The 20272-nt window shown below is 40.9% G+C and overlaps 1 protein-coding gene across 8 annotated transcripts in view; it reads left to right on the top strand.

Annotated features, from left to right (window-relative positions):
- The window catches only part of KMT2A (lysine methyltransferase 2A), a 90836-nt gene that overhangs the window by 21267 nt on the left and 49297 nt on the right, over positions 1–20272 (top strand). For 5 of the 8 annotated variants that reach the window (XM_077964388.1, XM_077964389.1, XM_077964390.1 and 2 more), the window contains 2 exons: positions 12752–12821; positions 15459–18109. In XM_077964388.1, the coding sequence (XP_077820514.1) occupies positions 12752–12821; positions 15459–18109 (2721 nt within the window). The remainder of the gene's footprint in view (positions 1–12751; positions 12822–15458; positions 18110–20272) is intronic. The other 3 variants (XM_077964394.1, XM_077964395.1, XM_077964393.1) reach the window with 2 other exon arrangements.

The raw sequence follows: 20272 nt of genomic DNA on the forward strand, positions 1-20272 counted from the left end.
ATCTCTCTTCCCACTCCTTTAAACCTGTCTCCTTTCTGTGTTCCCAGTCTTGGTAAATACCACCATAAACCTAATCAACCTAAGCCAGACATCCACAAGTGTTTTATTGATTCTTTGCACTCCCTTAAACCTTTATATCAGTCTTGTCCATTTTGCTTCCTATTGTCTATAGGATCTGTCCTTTTCCCCTCAATCCCTGTGGCCACTACCGTCATTTTATAACTGTTCTTCCTGCCTCTACTTCTCCACTGCTGCCATTTTTGGCAGCAAAAATCCAAATTTAATCATGCTTCTCTCCTACCTGAGTTACTAATAGGCTGTAGCCTTCAGGATGAGGTCTACACTTCCTCAAAGATAAACTTCAAACTCATGAAGGCATATAAGACCTTTCATGATACACCTCCTGCCTTTTATTTTTATTTATTTATTTTTTTTGAGACAGTCTCTCTGTGTCACCCAGGCTGGAGTGCAGTGGCACGATCTTGGCTCACTGCAGCCTCTGCCTCCTGGGTTCAAGCGATTCTCTGCCTCAGCCTCCTGAGTGGCTGGGACTATAGGTGCCCACCACCATGCCCAACTAATTTTTTTTTGTATTTTTTTAGTAGAGACAGGGTTTCACCATGTTGGCCAGGCTGGTCTCAAACTCCTAACCTCATGATCCGCCCACCTTGGCCTCCCAAAGTGGTGGGATTACAGGCGTGAGCACCACGCCTGGCCGCCTTTTTTTCCCCTCAATATCTTCTGCCCCTTTCCCATATCAGCTAAGGCCTCAGTCATATGGAACTGTTTTTAATTTCACTCCATACCACATTCTTTTGTGCCTCTGTGCCTTTGTATGTGTTATTCTCTCTGCTTGCAGTACACTCCTCCCCCACCCCCTACCAGCTTTATCATCCTTCGAAAGATTAAGTTTTCATCCTCTCTGCAATGGCTTTCCCGATCCTTTCTCCCTGACTGGGTTAATTGTCTTTCTGCTGTGCTCCTCTAACAGTGTCTTCCTCTAGCATAGCAGGCAACATACTATATTTCATTAATTTACTCATCTGTTTTTCAGACTAGCAGGTCCTTAAAGATAGAAGCTGTCCTTTATCTCTGTTTTCATACCGTAGCCTAGTAATGGCCGATATATATTTTAATGAATGAGTGAGTGAATGAATGAATTGGTACAGTCTGTCCTCCCAACCTGAGGGCATTCTCCTTATGCATTTTTTTTAGATGCTTTAAAATTTATTTTATTTGGTTTTATTTTTGAGATAGAGTCTCACTCTGTCACCTAGCCTGGAGTGCAGTGTCTCGATCACAGTTCACTGTAACCTGTATCTTCTGGACTTAAGTAATTCTCCCACCTCAACCTCCCAAGTAGCTGGGACTACAGGCATCCACCACCACACCCAGTTAATTTTTTCAATTTTTTGTAGAGAGAGGGTTTCACTATGTTGGTCTAGAACTAGGCTGGTCTAGAACTCCCGGGCTCAAGCCATCCTCCCTCCTCCACCTCCCATTGTTATGATTTCAGGTGTGAGCCACTTCGTCCTTTCCCTATGCATTCTTAAAAGTAAGAATCATATTATGTAATTCTTTGAAGTCCTTCAGTAATTTCTACTATAGTACTATTACCACAGTAGGTATTTAATGTTTTTAAAATGAGTTTATTGAATTTCTTTTATTTTCATTTTACAAACATTTATTGGGTGCCAAATTTGTGCTAGATACTAGCAATACAAAAATGAATAGGGAAACTGTTTCTATCCTCAGAGTACACACTCTAAAGAAGACAAATGTGTGAACACATTTTTAAAAATTCCTTCTGCTAATGCTAGTAATTATGTGAGCATGTCTTTAAAGTGCGACATTAAGACTTTGGTATTTTAAAGCTTGTAGCAGTAGCCACAAGGGGAAATGTGCAAGCTGAAGTTATAGCTACCTGGAATAAATTCCCAAAGGGGAAGTGATACTCTTTTTAAACTTGTCGCTGCCAAGATGCACAATTTGCCTCCTGGATATTTCTTCAACTTTAGTTGTTTAGTTGTAATTTTCTTAGTTCTCCTGTGGGCTCCTCATTTGATTGAATGATATATAATGATACCAAAAACTAGAAGCCTTCAAAACAAAGTATTTCAAAAAACAAGTGCATCAGGAGTGATTTTGATACTGTCTATGGTATTTATGTTATTTTCAATTGGTTCATTGAAATTAATTTTGTAATTGAAGGAATTTGATTTTTCAAACTTTTTTTCTTTTTTTTTCTTTGAGACAGTCTTGCTCTGTTACCCAGGCTGGAGTGCAGTGCACGATCTCAGCTCACTGCAGCCTCTGCCCCCTGGGTTCAAGTGATTCTTGTGCATCAGCCACCCAAGAAGCTGGGATTAAAGGCATGCACCACTACGCCCACCAAATTTTTTATTTCAGTAGAGACAGGGTTTCACCATGTTGGCCAGGCTGATCCTGAACTCTGGCCTCAAGTGATCCATCCACCTCAGCCTCCCAAAGTACTGCGATTACAGGTGTGAGCCACCATGTTAGGCCCTGATTTTTCGTAAGACTAAAAATTTTGGAGACAGAAGAATGCTAAGATACAGCTGCTAAAGGGCATGTTTGAGATGCCTACCACTTAATTAAGTGCTGTGAAGTACCTAGGAGTCTCTTGCTAGAAAAGGAAGGTGAGGATATGAGCAAAGTATCCTAGGCTATATTCATCTGAGGCCAGGAGTATTGGAGCTTATTTAATAGAAGAATTCTCAGAATAGCTCTGGAGCCTCCATCTTAGCCTGGTAGGTAAAGAACTCTAGGCGGGTGATTTTTGCTCTGACTATAGTATATTGAAAATAATTTTTTTTTTTTTTTGAGATGGAGTCGCTCCGTTGCCCAGGCCGGAGTACAGTGGCGTGAGTTATTGGCTTACTGCAACCTCTACCCGACCCCCCACAACCCCCCGCCCTGGGTTCAAGCATTCTACCTCAGCCTCCTGAGTAGCTGGGATTACAGGCAGGCACTACCATGCCCGGCTAATTTTTATTTTTTTGGGTTTTTTTTGTTTTTTTTTGAGACGGAGTCTCGCCTGTTGCCCGGGCTGGAGTGCGGTGGCCGGATCTCAGCTCACTGCAAGCTCCGCCTCCCGGGTTTACGCCATTCTCCTGCCTCAGCCTCCCGAGTAGCTGGGACTACAGGCGCCCGCCACCTCGCCCGGCTAGCTTGTTGTATTTTTTTAGTAGAGGCGGGGTTTCACCGTGTTAGCCAGGATGGTCTCGAACTCCTGACCTCGTGATCCGTCCATCTCCGCCTCCCAAAGTGCTGGGATTACAGGCTTGAGCCACCGCGCCCGGCTAATTTTTGTATTTTTAGTAGAGACAGGGTTTCACCATGTCTCTGGTCATGCCAGGACAGTCTCAAACTCTTGACCTTAAGTGATCTGCCTGCCTTGGCCTCCCAAAGTGCTGGGATTACAGGCGTGAGCCACCGCACCTGGCCCAATTGGGAAGAATTTAAGGGAGGAACTAAAAGCTATGCATTTTAGTTGGGGGTAGGGAAGAAAACATTGCAGTTTATCAGTTGAAATTTTATCAGATCGGTGGTATTACTAGAAACTGTGTCACATCTAATTACTACAAATAATTTAGGTCTTGATTGCCTAAACTCTAATTTCTAGCTCTGGAGTGCCTAGTTATGATACTGAGGAATGGAGATATACATTGCCATCCTTTGAAAGAATTTTGAAATTTGAATATTTCTCCATGAACCATATACTAATATAGGAGGACGAATGAGCTAATTTTTTTTTTTTTTTGAGATAGGTACCTGCTCTGTCACCCAGGCTGGAGTGCAGTGGCACGATCTCAGCCCACTTCAACCTCCGCCCCCGAGGCTCAAGGATCCTCCTACCTCAGCCTCCCTAGTAGCTGGACCACAGGCGTGCACCACCACACCCAGCTATTTTTTTGTATTTTTAGTGGAGATGGGGGGTCTCACCATGTTGCCCAGCCTGGTCTCGAACTCCCTGAGCTCAAGCAATCCACCTGCCTTGGCCTCACAAAATTCTGGGTTTATAGTCATGAGACACCACACCCAGCCTTCAAGATTTAAGCAAAATTTTTTATTCCAGAGTATGAATTACATACTATTTTATCCTTCAGTAACATTGTTTTTTTAGAGGCAGGATCTGGCTATGTTGCTCAGGCTGGAATGCAGTGGATTCACAGGTGCAACAATAGGGCACCACAGCCTTGAACTCCTGGTCTCCAGTGATCCTTCTGTTTCAGCCTCCCAAATAGTTGGGACTACAGGCGCACACCACCATACCCAGCTGTTCTTTAGTGACATTTTAATGCGACTGAATTTTAAAAGGAAGACTGAAATTGCACACTGCCTGTCTGCCTTAGATACTTCTTGGGAGCAGGAATCATGTCTTACTCAGTGTTGTATCTGGAACATATAGCCCTAGGGCAAGTGTATAAATGTTTTTTGAATGAACAAATGAATTAAATATTGCTTTGTCTGAAAAGTTGTCTTAGTAGTACATAATTTCTTGAAACACAGAATTTCATGTATTTTTTAAATATACCTTATATTTTATACACAAACATTATGTGTAATACTTATTTGGGGTTCACTTAGGTTCTCTTATGAGAGAAATATTCCTATTGCTTCGTCATTCACAAAAATGGCCACTAAAGAATTAAAATTTTGTCACTAAAATAAATTTCTGAATATTAAGATATTTATGAGTAAGCTGAATCTAGTGGTAAAGGTATGCTTGGAAGCTCTCAAAAACTGGTTACCCTAGAGTAGAGATGCAGGGGTCAGAAAGAAATTCTACATGTTTATTATTTCTACAATTGATTTGACTTAGGAAGTGACATTACACAGTGTAATTTGCTGTCTTAATCACTGGAAACTAAATATGATTTAACAGTATTTTACAGTGCTCTACTTGGCAAGGGTATTTTTCTGTCTTTGCTGGTAAGAAAATGAAATTTGGTGATCTAGTCTCCAAGTACATCAGTGTCAGCAAGGTTTAGGTTTTGTGGCTATACTGTCTTGGAATGCTGTGCTCATCAGAGTAGGCCATGTTGAAAGGAAAAGTATGTGTGATGAATGGTTACCTGGGCCCAGTTCCCGGGAATCCTTAGTCATGTATAGCATGATGTCTCCTGTACCCTCTCTCTTCAGGGCTTTCCAGGCTTATGATGCCACGATGCCAAATGTGGATTTAACTGCAGCTTCTTTTGTCTTTTTTATACACATATTACCTTAGTCTTTTGATTTCTAGGTAAGTTTAAATCCTTGGGAAGCCAACACTCTTGCCTTGTTTCCAACCTCCAGGGACCCCATGTGCTTAAGGTGGGTGATGGAGCAAGATGAGAAACCTGTTGCTGATGATAGTGCAGTGTGTGCAACAAGGAGGACATTTTTGCAGCACCCTCTTTATTTATTTATTTATTTTTGAGATGGAGTTTCGCTTTGTCACTCAGGCTGGAGTGCAGTGGCACGAGCTCTTGGCTGGCTGCAACCTATGCCTCCCAGGTTCAAGTAATTCTTGTGCCTCAGCCTCCCAAGTAGCTGGGACTACAGGCACGTGCCACAACACCTGGATAATTTTTTATTTTTTGTAGAGACGGAGTTTCGCCGTGCTGGCCAGGCTGATCTTGAACTCCTGGCCTCAGGTGACCCGCCCACCTCTACCTTCCAAAGTGCTGGGATTACAGGTGTGAACCACCGTGCCCAGCTGCAGCACCTTCTTGTAGCCTTCTTTCCCAGTGCTTTCTCAACTTGGCTTTACTTAGTTTTTTTGTTTGGTTTGGTTTGGTTTGGTTTTTTAGGGCTCTTACATAGGCTTGGAAGTTCAAAGTTAGAAGACTGGAGCTCTTTAACATAACAATGACGGCTTTTGGTTTTGGCTAAACTGTCTGGATTATTTAAACAGTGGTTACTTATTTGTTAAAGAATGCTTCACGAAATCAATCAATATTTCAAGTGCAAAGAAAGTTCTTGGGTAAAAGTATAGTTCATTTTGACTATTTATTTTTATTTATTTGTTTTTTGAGACGGCGTCTCGCTCTGTCGCTCAGGCTGGAGTGCAGTGGCGCGATCTCGGCTCACTGCAGGCTCCGCCTCCTGGGTTCACGCCATTTTCCTGCCTCAGCCTCCTGAGTATCTGGGACTACGGGCGCCCGCCATCACGCTCGGCTAATTTTTTTTTGTATTTTTTAGTAGAGACAGGGTTTCACGGTGTTAGCCAGGATGGTCTTGATCTCCTGACCCCGTGATCCTCCCGCTTCGGCCTCCCAAAGTGCTGGGATTACAGGCGTGAGCCACCGCGCCGGGCCTGACCTCTTATTTTTTTATTTCCTTATTCCAGCTACAAGACCAGAAGGAAAACGAATTAATGCTTCCTGTCATTTTGGAAAGTACTTAGAAACTTTAAATATTGACAGTTAAACTGCCTGACAGCTCAGTGGAACTCTTGTTTTGAACACATTGCAGTTAGGATTATGTAGTTACATTTTGTTAGAGTTTGAAATATATAAAAATGACTCATTAGGTTGTTAATAATGAACCTAGCAGTGTGTATCTCTTACATTTATCTTTATTTCTTTTTTTTTTTTTTTTAATAAAGATGGAGTCTTGCTATGTTGCCCAGGCTGGTCTTGAACTCCGGGGGTCAAGCACTCCTCCTACCTTGTCCTCCCAAAGTGCTGGGATTACAGGCATGAGCCACTGAACCCAGCCCATTTCTTTTAAAGATTAATAACTTTTTATTACCTGTTGAATACTTTACCTGTTGATTATTATATGTATAGTTGCTTGAGCTGTCAGTCATTGTAGCATTTGGAGCATAAAATACATGTATTTAGCAATGTAGTCCCCTGGTAAGTGTTGGGAAATCCCCAGATGCCTTTGTGAAATGCATAGATTAGCAGGTTGTTCCATGAGTATAATTCAGGAAAAGAATGAATTAATCAGAAATTTGAAGGATCTGAAAATGGCCATCATATGACTTTTACAGTAGCTAAAAGAATAGCATATTTTGTACTATAGACAACTTATTCAATTCCTTTAAATATTTATTGTTTTATATTGTACCTATTATGGCAGGAAGACTATTGTACAGCCAGTTTAGACACTTAGGTTCTTTGTAGCTAACTGTGTGATCTTGGGCAAGTCATTTGGCCTCTTAGAGCTTCATTTTCTTCAAACACAGCAAGAACTACTATGTGAGGGGACTTCAAAAAAAAAAAAAAACTCATGGAAAATACATATTATGAAAAAACTGCAGAATTTCAAAATTTTTTTATGTACCAAAATAGACTTGCACTAACTTGTCATAACATGTCTGAACAGGATGCAGTTTGAGGCACTAAGAAGGATAAGACATCAGTTTGAAAAGAGCCCCTATCAGAGCAGCATAAGTTCTGCTAAAATTGAAGCAAACACAAACATAAAATTTATGGTGAAGCTGAGTGAAAGAATGGTGAAATCACTTTACGTAAAGTTTATGGGCAGCTACTCAGGAGGCTGAGGCAGGAGAATGGCGTAAACCTGGGAGGCGGAGCTTGCAGTGAGCTGAGATCCGGCCACTGCACTCCAGCCCGGGCTACAGAGCGAGACTCTGTCTCAAAAAAAAAAAAAAAAAAAAAAAGTTTATGGGGACAGTGCCGCAAATAAATAATTGGATAGCATTTTAAGAAGGGACAAGATGATGTTGAAGATGAAGCCTGTAGCAGACTGTCCAGTTTGTAAGGAAAAAATTAATCTTGTTCCATGCAGTAATTGAAGAGGAATGATGATTAACAGCACAAATAATAGCCAGCACCATAGACATCTCAATTGGTTCAGCTTACACGGTTCTGACTGAAAAACTGAAGTTGGCTGGGCGTGGTGGCTCACGCCTGTTATCCCAGCACTTTCAGAGGCCAAAGTGGGTGGATCACCTGAGGTGAGGAGTTCGAGAACAGCCTGGCCAACATGACAAAACCCCGTCTCCACTAAAAATACAAAAATAAAAATAGCCAGGTGTGGTGGTGCATGCCTGTAGTCCCAGCTACTTGGGAGGTTGAGGCAGGGGAATCACTTGAACCCAGGAGGTGGAGGTTGCAGTAAGCCAAGATTGTGCCATTGCACTCTAGCCTGGGTGACAAGAGCGAAACTCTGTCTCAAAAAAAAAAAAAAAAAAAAAACCTAAACTAAAGTTGAGCAGCTTTCTATCAAATGGGTACCAAAACCATTGCACCCAAATCAGCTGCAGACAAGTGTAGAGCATTCAGTGGAAATTTTAAACAAGTGGGAGCAAGATCCTGAAGCATGTCTTTGAAGAATTTTAACAGGAGATGAAACATGGCTTTACCAATATGATCCTGAAGACAAAGCACAATCAAAGCAGTGGCTACCAGGAGGTAAAAGTGGTCCAGTCAAAGCAAAAGCAGACTGTTTAAGAGCAAAGGTCAAGGCAGCAGTTTTTGGGGGATGCTCAGGGCATTCTGCTTGTTGACTTTCTGGAGGACCAAAGAATGACAGCATCAGCTTATTTGAAAGTGTTTTTGAGAAAGTTAACCAAAGCTTTAGTAAAAAAAATACCCAGGAAAACTTCACCAGAGAGTCCTGCTCCATCATGATAATGTTCCTGCTCATTCCTCTCATCAAACAAGGGCAATGTTGTGAGAATTTTGAGAAGAAGTCATTCATTATCATTAAATATGCTGATTTGGCTCCTTGGCCGTTCTTGTTTCCCAATCTTAAAAATCTATGAAGGAGGCAGAGCATCTAGGCTGAGGCAGGAGAATCACTTGAACCCAGGAGTCGGAGGTTGCAGTGCGCCAAGACTGTGCCACTGCACTACAGCTGAGTGACAGAGTGAGACTCCATCTTAAGAAGAAAAAAACTATGAAGGGTACCCATTTTTCTTCAGTTAATAATGTAAAAGAGACTGCATTAGGTCGGGCGCGGTGGCTCAAGCCTGTAATCCCAGCACCTTGGGAGGCCAAGACGGGCGAATCACGAGGTCAGGAGATCGAGACCATCTTGGCTAACATGGTGAAACCCCGTCTCTACTAAAAAATACAAAAAACTAGCTGGGCGAGGTGGCGGGCGCCTGTAGTCCCAGCTACACGGGAGGCTGAGACAGGAGAATGGCGTAAACCCGGGAGGCGGAGCTTGCAGTGAGCTGAGATCCGGCCACTGCACTCCAGCCCGGGCGACAGAGCAAGACTCCGTCTCAAAAAAAAAAAAAAAAAGAGAGACTGCATTAAAATGTTTCAATTCCCATGACCCCCAGTTCTTTAGGGATGGGCTAAATGGCTGGTATCATGGCTTACAAAAGGGTCTTGACCTTGGAGATTATGTTGAGAAATAACATTTATATTTTTAATTTTTATCTTTTAGTTCCATTTTTCCATGAACTTTTTGAAGTCCCCTCATATGTATGTTGCCTATAGCTTTCCAAGTGATTTCACATAAATTATTTATTCCTTACAGTGCTCAAATAAAAAATGAAATTGAGGGATAGATACAGTAAGTGAGTTGTCTAAGATTACATAGTCTGAGAGAACCAGACTGAGACCCTAAACCAACTCTTCTCTCCCCACATCGAGCACTGTCCTCACTGGCATCATGTATGAGAAGATTGGATTGGCTGTCTACATCTACATGTATATAATATCTACAATTATATTCTATGATTTTTGTTTCTGTTTTTTATAGCATCTGAAGTGATTTGCCATTGCCTATTTTATTTGCTTTTTCCTCAAAATGTGCTTTAGGGTTGCTATTTTTAGTGTCTTTTTTTTTTCTGCCTGAAAGTACATTTTAAAAGTTAACAGTATGGAATTTCATTATTGTGATAAGATTTTATATTAATTGTGCTGTTAGGAGTTTTGACTTGTTTTGTTTTGTTTTTTTGGTAACATTGTAGCCTACAGTGTAAACCCTGAAAATGATTCCAGAAATGTATTTGGGGTTAAGATTCACATGTCTTAGGTTAGTTATATACTAACTTATTTTAAGATGAAAAGAGAGAGCTAATTTTTTTATTTTAAAATTATTTTTAGTTTTTTTTAGATTGGAAGGCCAGTGTGGGAGGATCACTTGAGCCCAGAAGTTTGAGACCAGCCTGGGCAACATAGCAAGACCCCGTCTCTGTAAAAAATTTTAAAATTAGCTAGGTGCTGGTACATGCCTGTAGCCCCAGCTGCCCAGGAGGGTAAGGCAGGAGCATTGCTAGAGCCCAGGAGTTTGAGGCTGCAGTGAGCCGTGATCACACCACTGCAATCCAGCCTGAGTGACAGAGTGAGCACTGGCTAATTTTAAAATTTTCTGTAAAGACTCACTATGTTGGGTCTCACTATGTTGCCCAGGCTAGTCTTGAACTCCTGGCCTCAAGCAGTCCTTCCAATCTCAGCCTCTCAAGGCGCTGGGATTAAGGTGTGAGCTACTGTGCTGGTCAGGAGAAAATTTTTTTATTCACAAATAATGTTCACAGTAATAATTTACTTTAAACTTTCTTAAAGTAAAAAGAACTGGCTGGGCACAGTGGCTCACACCTGTAATCCCAGCACTTTGGGAGGCCGAGGTGGGTGAATCCCTTGAGGCCAGGAGTTCAAGACCAGCCTGGCCAACATTGCAAAAGCCCCATCTCTACTAAAAATACAAAATTAGCCAGGTGTGGTAGCACATGCCTGTAACTCCAGCTACTTGGGAGGCTGAGGCATGAGAATCTCTTGAACCTGGGAGGCAGAGGCTGCAGCAAGCTCTGAGGTGGCGCCATTGCACTCCAGCTTGGGTGACAGAGCAAGACTCTGTCTCAAAAAAACAAAAAATAAACAAAAAAACAACAGAAAAAGAACTTACATGTAAGAATTTAAATTAGTGATGAAAGAAGAAACTGTAAAAAGTACTCCAGTAAGCCAGGCATGGTGGTGCATGTATGTAGTCCCAGCTACTCAGGAGGCTGAGGCAGGAGTATCACTTGAGACCAGGAATTAAAGACCAGCCTGAGCAAAATAGGTAATTTTTTAAAAAAAGTACTCTAGTCTGTGTTCCTTAAATTTAGGTTTCATACATTCTTAGAATTATAATACTTTTTCATGGCTGGGCATAGTGGTGCATGCCTGTAATCCCAGCTGTTTGGGAGGCTGAGGCAGGCAGATTACTTGAGGTCAGGAGTTTGAGACCAATCTGGCCAACATGGTAACACCCTGTCTGTAATAAAAATATAAAAATTAGCTGGACATGGTGGCAAGGGCCTGTAGTCTTAGCTACTCAGGAGGCTGAGGCAAGAGAATCGCTTGAACACAGGAGGTTGCAGTGAACTGAAATCGCGCCACTGCACTCTAGCCTGGGTGACAGAGCAAGACTCAAAAAAAAAAAAAAAAAAAATTGTAATGCTTTTTCAAATGTCTTTGAAGAGGAGAATTTCGCCTTGTATTAGATAGTCCAATACTTTAATCTTAGCAATCTCAGAGCAAAAGCCTCTTTAGATGCCAATAAGACTTGTCTCTCAGTTGCCTAGTATGCAAAGACTGGGCCTTAAATGTTTTGCTCCTCTAAAGCATTTAAATTTAAGAGATGAACCTGCTAATTTGTCCTAAAAGTTACATATGTCTTTTAATATAGTCATGGCTGAAAAATGGCTAAGACGGTCAGCACCTGACTCTAGTTTTAAATGAACTGAGAAAATAATCCTTCAGAAAATTCATTGATGTTGTCCACATACCTGTGATCTTACCTCTTGAGAGGAAAATGTCAGTGCTTTTATCATTGGAACTCAGTTTGGGACTTACCACTATTAATTGGAGGTTCCAGAATGTCTGTTCTTCATTCCTTGTTTTGTTCTTGTTTTATATGGATTTTGTTTCCGGAATCTGAAATTCTATCATTCTGTGTCTCCCTCTGGAAAGAACTCAATCTCTGAATCATTGAATTTCTATTAATCAGTTTGTTTAAATAGACTATCTTTCTTGATAACTTGTGCAAAATAGGTTAAACAAATCCCTTTTTTTTTTTTTAATAGAGCAGGTTAAAAATTAGAGGTAAGCAGAAGCTTTTGCTTTTTGTCTTTTCCAACTATAACTGAAAATAGGATGTTTCTCTAAGTTTTAGTAAAGGATTTCATTCTATATGTGGTCAATTCATGATCCCTTTCACAAACACTGCTGCCCACCATTAAGTCTCTTATCACAGGCATTTTCAAAATTATGCCATAAAATGCATGTTGAGACTCTCTGGATCTCAAATGTACAGAAATCATATCTAAATGTCAATTCCTGAGTTAAGGAACTGACAATTATGGCACTTTCAGTCTCTATTAATATTTAGAAGGCAAGAGATTATTATATTGTTTATGTTACTCCTTATGTGTCTATAGACTTAAATACTTGTTGAAAAGCATTTGTTGTATTGGGGCTGTATGTTTCTGCCATTATACTTACTTGCTTACCTGATTTAAAGTTGTCCTTTAATTGTTTTGGGCTGTATCTACAGTTTGAAATTTAGCACTATCCTCTGTGTACTATGCACCAAAGATGACATTTCAATGCATTGTTCAGTTACTACACAGCTCCTATTTGTCTATAATAAAGCTGTATGACTGGGTCCATTTATTTCTGTATTAGTTATTTTATAGTATCCATTTGAATGATGATAATTAATATAAAAAGGCAAATTTTCCAAATTCATTTGTGTCTCCTCTGGGCATTTCTTTGGGATGTGTTTGTATGCACATTTTTGCTTCTGATTTTAAAATAATTTTCCTTTGTTGTAGGATGAGCAATTCTTAGGTTTTGGCTCAGATGAAGAAGTCAGAGTGCGAAGTCCCACAAGGTCTCCTTCAGGTACGGCCAATTAAGTGCATGGTGCCTTTAAGTTTTATTTGTTAGGAGATTGTGGCTTCCCCTTGCCTTCTTTGCATGTAAAGGATGCTCTACCGTACTGGGGTTAGGAAATGGCTTATGAGCTAGACTTCTTTATGGGACTCTTCTCTATCAGGCCACATTGGGCTTATTCTTTCTCTCTGGGAACAACTTGGGGCATGGGAAGTAGGTTTCTACAGAATTACTGGGAAATCTGGTAGGCAAACTGAAGGTAACCTACTAAAAGCATCCTCAGATTTACACATTTTGTGTTATGTGGTAGTGTATATGTCTTTGGGAATAATTTGGCCATTATTTTTTTCAGATTAAATTTGGTCTACTGTTGTCAAAGAACCAAAAACAAAATATTGGCATTATGTGAAACATTTTTACCTGATTCTTGAAAGGCTGTATTAAAATAAAAAAAAATGGAAAATTAGCAATATTTGTCATCATTCTCACCGACAAAATATCTAGAATATCTTGAAATTCTAGACTTACAAGCAGTTTCCTAAGAGAAGACCCTCAATGGAAATAACATTTAATGGCTTGCAGAATTCAGTTCTATATAGGAGAAAGCTATGCATCTTTTGATGAAAATGCATTCCCTATCTGTGCTGCCATTCTGACTTTATATATGGTTTTCTTTGATTTTATGTAGATAGACACTCCAGCTAAATATGATATTGTTAGCTGTTTCTGCTTTTTGACATTGACTTAGCTTGTGATGTGTGCTAGCATTAGGGTCTCACTTAAGAGTCATCATATATTATCATCTAATTCAAACATCCAAGTTGACAGTTTTTCTTTTCTTAAATAGGGGTGGTATTGCCATTCTAGTTGGGGGGAGTTGGGCGGTAGTGTCCCAGTATCTGTGCTATTCAGACAGTAGCAGTGTTCTCTTTAACATGTGATGAAGTCTTAAAACTTCATATAGGAAAGGAATTTGAGAGATCATCTGGGTTTTTTTTGTGTTTATAGATGATAAAATGAGGTCCATAAAATATATGAGTAATGATTTATAACCAGTTTGAGAGTTCTTTGGATCAGGGAAGTTAGCAGCAGTGCTGGGACTCTTCTCTGTTCTGCTGCTTCTACTTGTCTACCAAAAGCATTTTTAAAAAGTAGGATAGAAGAGGTTTTCAGAATTGATAAAGCCCTCTGACTGGCCAGGTTCAAGTCTACCACAATGGTAAGGAATCGTTTGATATATTTCCGGGCAGGAGTTGTTTTGTTTGTTTGTTGTTCTTGTTTTTGAAACAGAGTCTCACTCTGTCACCCAGACTCCGGGCAGGAGTTTTATTTTGTTAATTCACAACGTTTTCATGATAGTTTTCTCTTAAGTTTTTTTTCTTGACTACCAGTCTACCTTGAATGTTGTCTTCTTTTCTAAGAAACCATCTTGATATGTTTCATTATTTGAGAAATGAAACATGGTTTCTCTGCTCTCTCCTAGTTTATTACCTTTGTTGTAATTAGAATATGTTGAGAAAGGAGCTGTGAATCCTTAGTCTATTAAAGGAACTCTCATAAATTAATTGATGAGGAATGCATTTATATTTAGAAATCTCAACAATAAAATCTTTGTTGACTTCTGTTCTGTTAGAAAGTAGTTCCATTGTAAAAAATGTTCATCATAATGGCGTAAATCTCCTTTGGTGCCTATTAAGGGAAGTTTTAATCTCAGAAGAATGTTATCAAGAGGGAAGAGAAGATTTGATAAAATAGCCAAGTTACTACTTTTTAAAATGTAGGCTTATACAAGGTGTTTTAAAAACAGTCTTGTTTTCTTGAATGGCTTGAAAAGTAGCAAACTGAGCTTATTTATACATTGGAAAATTCCATTTATTTAGAACAGAACTTTGATTTATTCAGTTGTCACTTTGCTGTTTACATCAGTTAAGGTTAAATCTTTTTGCAACTTGAGACTGACTAGCTCAAGAACCTTTAGGCAGGGGAGTAGATTTAGTAGACACATCGTGATGTTACTTCACTGATTAGTTCACATGCCACTGAATTCAGTGATCTTATTCTGATGTGTCATGAATGAACATTTTTCTGTTCAGTAAAACTTTTCTTAGTCTACTTTGGGAAAACAGATTGAAATATGGTACTCTGAACTGCCCAGGGAGTTGGTATGTTGATGATTGAAGAGCAGTGTGTTCAAATTTGTTCAAAGCCAGAATTCTGAATTGAAAAGATGGGATGACTGACTAGAAGCATGTTCTTAAATGTTAATCTTGGTGGCTAGGATATGGCAAGGAAGTTCAGATTTTTTTTTTCTTTACAATTCCTTTGAATTCAGAAAAAACCTTCTTGCTCATCTAAAATTGTAGGAAAATCAGTTTTGTGGATTAATTGTTCAGTGGAAAACTCTTAATTATCTTTTTGTATCAAAAAAGTAATTAAATGTTCTTTCAGGTGGCATGTTATTTGCTGACTTCTTTGAGGCAAATTTTGGGTGAAAAGAAACTAAGCACAATTAAGATGTTTGATTGACTCATTAGACTCAAGTTGAACTCAGTACAAAATGGCCAGTGCTAAGTTATATTCAGCTTAGTTAAAACCTAAACTACACAGCTAAATATATGCTCTTCATTGTTTAATTTCTATACACAGTTAAAACTAGTCCTCGAAAACCTCGTGGGAGACCTAGAAGTGGCTCTGACCGAAATTCAGCTATCCTCTCAGATCCATCTGTGTTTTCCCCTCTAAATAAATCAGAGACCAAATCTGGAGATAAGATCAAGAAGAAAGATTCTAAAAGTATAGAAAAGAAGAGAGGAAGACCTCCCACCTTCCCTGGAGTAAAAATCAAAATAACACATGGAAAGGACATTTCAGAGTTACCAAAGGGAAACAAAGAAGATAACCTGAAAAAAATTAAAAGGACACCTTCTGCTACGTTTCAGCAAGCCACAAAGATTAAAAAATTAAGAGCAGGTAAACTGTCTCCTCTCAAGTCTAAGTTTAAGACAGGGAAGCTTCAAATAGGAAGGAAGGGGGTACAGATTGTACGACGGAGAGGAAGGCCACCATCAACAGAAAGGATAAAGACCCCTTCGGGTCTCCTCATTAATTCTGAACTGGAAAAGCCCCAGAAAGTCCGGAAAGACAAGGAAGGAACACCTCCACTTACAAAAGAAGATAAGACAGTTGTCAGACAAAGCCCTCGAAGGATTAAGCCAGTTAGGATTATTCCTTCTTCGAAAAGGACAGATGCAACCATTGCTAAGCAACTCTTGCAGAGGGCAAAAAAGGGGGCTCAAAAGAAAATTGAAAAAGAAGCAGCTCAGCTGCAGGGAAGAAAGGTGAAGACACAGGTCAAAAATATTCGACAGTTCATCATGCCTGTTGTCAGTGCTATCTCCTCGCGGATCATTAAGACCCCTCGGCGGTTTATAGAGGATGAGGATTATGACCCTCCAATTAAAATTGCCCGATTAGAGTCTACACCGAATAGTAGATTCAGTGCCCCGTCCTGTGGATCTTCTGAAAAATCAAGTGCAGCTTCTCAGCACTCCTCTCAAATGTCTTCAGACTCCTCCCGATCTAGTAGCCCCAGTGTTGATACCTCCACAGACTCTCAGGCTTCTGAGGAGATTCAGGTACTTCCTGAGGAGCGGAGCGATACCCCTGAAGTTCACACTCCACTGCCCATTTCCCAGTCCCCAGAAAATGAGAGTAACGATAGGAGAAGCAGAAGGTATTCAGTGTCGGAGAGAAGTTTTGGATCCAGAACGACGAAAAAATTAACTCTACAAAGTGCCCCCCAGCAGCAGACCTCCTCGTCTCCACCTCCACCTCTGCTGACTCCACCCCCACCACTGCAGCCAGCCTCCAGTATCTCTGACCACACACCTTGGCTTATGCCTCCAACAATCCCCTTAGCATCACCATTTTTGCCTGCTTCCACTGCTCCTATGCAAGGGAAGCGAAAATCTATTTTGCGAGAACCGACATTTAGGTGGACTTCTTTAAAGCATTCTAGGTCAGAGCCACAATACTTTTCCTCAGCAAAGTATGCCAAAGAAGGTCTTATTCGCAAACCAATATTTGATAATTTCCGACCCCCTCCGCTAACTCCCGAGGACGTTGGCTTTGCGTCTGGTTTTTCTGCATCTGGTACTGCTACTTCAGCCCGATTGTTTTCGCCACTCCATTCTGGAACAAGGTTTGATATGCACAAAAGGAGCCCTCTTCTGAGAGCTCCAAGATTTACTCCAAGTGAGGCTCACTCTAGAATATTTGAGTCTGTAACCTTGCCTAGTAATCGAACTTCTGCTGGAACATCATCTTCAGGAGTATCCAATAGAAAAAGGAAAAGAAAAGTGTTTAGTCCTATTCGATCTGAACCAAGATCTCCTTCTCACTCCATGAGGACGAGAAGTGGAAGGCTTAGTACTTCTGAGCTGTCACCTCTCACCCCCCCGTCTTCTGTCTCTTCCTCGTTAAGCATTTCTGTTAGTCCTCTTGCCACTAGTGCCTTAAACCCAACTTTTACTTTTCCTTCTCATTCCCTGACTCAGTCTGGGGAATCTGCAGAGAAAAATCAGAGACCAAGGAAGCAGACTAGTGCTCCGCCAGAGCCATTTTCATCAAGTAGTCCTACTCCTCTCTTCCCTTGGTTTACCCCAGGCTCTCAGACTGAAAGAGGGAGAAATAAAGACAAGGCCCCTGAGGAGCTGTCCAAAGATCGAGATGCTGACAAGAGCGTGGAGAAGGACAAGAGTAGAGAGAGAGACCGGGAGAGAGAAAAGGAGAATAAGCGGGAGTCAAGGAAAGAGAAAAGGAAAAAGGGATCAGAAATTCAGAGTAGTTCTGCTTTGTATCCTGTGGGTAGGGTTTCCAAAGAGAAGGTTGTTGGTGAAGATGTTGCCACTTCATCTTCTGCCAAAAAAGCAACAGGGCGGAAGAAGTCTTCATCACATGATTCTGGGACTGATATTACTTCTGTGACTCTTGGGGATACAACAGCTGTCAAAACCAAAATACTTATAAAGAAAGGGAGAGGAAATCTGGAAAAAACCAACTTGGACCTCGGCCCAACTGCCCCATCCCTGGAGAAGGAGAAAACCCTCTGCCTTTCCACTCCTTCATCTAGCACTGTTAAACATTCCACTTCCTCCATAGGCTCCATGTTGGCTCAGGCAGACAAGCTTCCAATGACTGACAAGAGGGTTGCCAGCCTCCTAAAAAAGGCCAAAGCTCAGCTCTGCAAGATTGAGAAGAGTAAGAGTCTTAAACAAACTGACCAGCCCAAAGCACAGGTACTCTTTTCCACCTTGCCTGTTAAAACTAACAGTTTATTGAGCCCTTTCTATGGGCAAGTTTTAGGCTAAGTAGTTCAGTTATATCCAGTTATGAGAACCAAGAAAATATGGTGGAGGCAGTGGTATTTGCAGTAGTCCTTGAAGGACCAGTAGGATTTTGATAGGTAGAAAATGGCAGGACATAACATTCTAAGTAGAGGGAACAGTGTGGGTAGAAATGGAAAAGTAAGAAACATATTTGAGGAATATTGGATAGCTGGATTGGCACCTGTGGAAAATTGGTGAACTAAGGCTGAATGAACTAAGGTTGGGACTTAGATAATTAAACAACTCAGAGGATGCTGAGTTGTTTGTACCTTATAGGCTTGATGTAATTAAACCTGGGACTTAATTTTAAAGGTACATTTTAATACTCAAATTGTTTTACTATCCCTGATAGAATAGAAAACCGGAGGGGAGCATTCTCTTCCTCTGAGTAGTGAGGGATTAGAGCAGTAGATAATATGTTTTTGCAGAATACAAATGAGAAGTACTGGCCGGGTGCCATGGCTCATGCCTGTAATCCCACCACTTTGGAAGGCCAAGGTGGGCAGATCACTTGAGGTCAGGAGTTTGAGACCAGCCTGGCCTGGCCAATATGGTGAAACCTCATCTCTACTTAAAAAAAAAAAAAAAAAAAAAAATTAGTTGGGCATGTGATACACGCCTCTATTCCCAGCTACTCGGGAGATTGAGGCAAGAGAATCACTTGAACCTGGGAGGCAGAGATAGCAGTGAGCTGGGATCCCGCCACTGCACTCAAGCCTGGGCCAATAGAGTAAGACTCTGTCTCAAAATAAATAAAGAAACAAACAGATTAGAAGCACTTAGCCTTAGGCCATGGAACAGGAAAGCTATAGAATTCAGTTAGTTAACATGATGCCAAACAGATTTTTACGAAGACCGGCATTTTTGTTTGTTTTTTTATTGTTTTGTTTGTTTATTTGTTTAACAAAGTAAGCTAGTCACTGGCCTTTTCTGAGAAGTGTTGCTGATCTTTAGGGTCTTTTGAAAAGATTGTCATGTAGTAGATGCCTATTTATGCCAGCATATCAAGTTAGAGTAAGATGGCCATAAACTTAGATTTGTAATGTTATTCAGGGCCGGGGGCGGTGGCTCACGCCTGTAATCCCAGCACTTTGGGAGGCCGAGGCGGGCGGATCACGAGGTCAGGAGATCGAGACCATCCTGGCTAACACGGTGAACCCCCGTCTCTACTAAAGATACAAAAAATTAGCCGGACATGGTGGCATGTGCCTGTAGTACCAGCTACTCGGGAGGTTGAGGCAGGAGAATCACTTGAACCTGGGAGGCAGAGGTTGCAGTGAGCCGAGATCGCGGCACTGTACTCCAGCCTGGGTAACAGAGTGAGACCCCGTCTCAAAAAAATAAATAAATAAAATTAATGTTATTCAACCTAGGGCCATAGTTACATTTAGTAATTCTGCCAGTTGAGAATTGTAGCAGGAATATAATGGGACTTATTTTTAACACCATGTTGGATGTTTTTTGTGATAGGAGCAGTGGCTCTTTAAAATCTGAGACATTTCTGTTGTAGCCTTTTATACTTCCTTTTTTTTTTGAGACGGAGTTTCGTTCTTGTTCCCCAGGCTGGAGTACAATGGCGTGATCTCAGCTCACTGCAACCTCCGCCTTCCAGGTTCAAGCAATTCTGCCGCAGCCTCCTGAGTAGCTGAGATTATGGGCATGCGCCACCACACCCGGCTAATTTTGTATTTTTAGTAGAGACAGGGTTTCTCCATGTTGGTCAGGCTGATCTCAAACTCCCGACCTCAGATGATCCGCCCGCCTCGGCCTCCCAAAGTGCTGGGATTGCAGGCGTGAGCACTGCGCCCAGCCTATACTTTCATTTATAAGTTATTTCACTCCTACTTCTCTGTTGATCAAGGAAATATAAGAAATAGTTTTTGGTTAGATAAGCCATATTTATATCACACTGAACTTTTTGGTAATATAGACTGGCAGCTTGAATTTTGAGGGGAATTTAAAATAGTAGTGTAATTGGGAATAGAAGCTTAGTTGTTTGTTTGTTTTTAAGATAGGGTCTCACTCTGTCACCCAAGGTGGCTCAAGTGATCCTCTTGTCCCAGCCTCCTAAGT

This window comes from Macaca mulatta, chromosome 14, assembly GCF_049350105.2.
Source record: "Macaca mulatta isolate MMU2019108-1 chromosome 14, T2T-MMU8v2.0, whole genome shotgun sequence".
Taxonomy (NCBI): Eukaryota; Metazoa; Chordata; class Mammalia; order Primates; family Cercopithecidae; genus Macaca; species Macaca mulatta.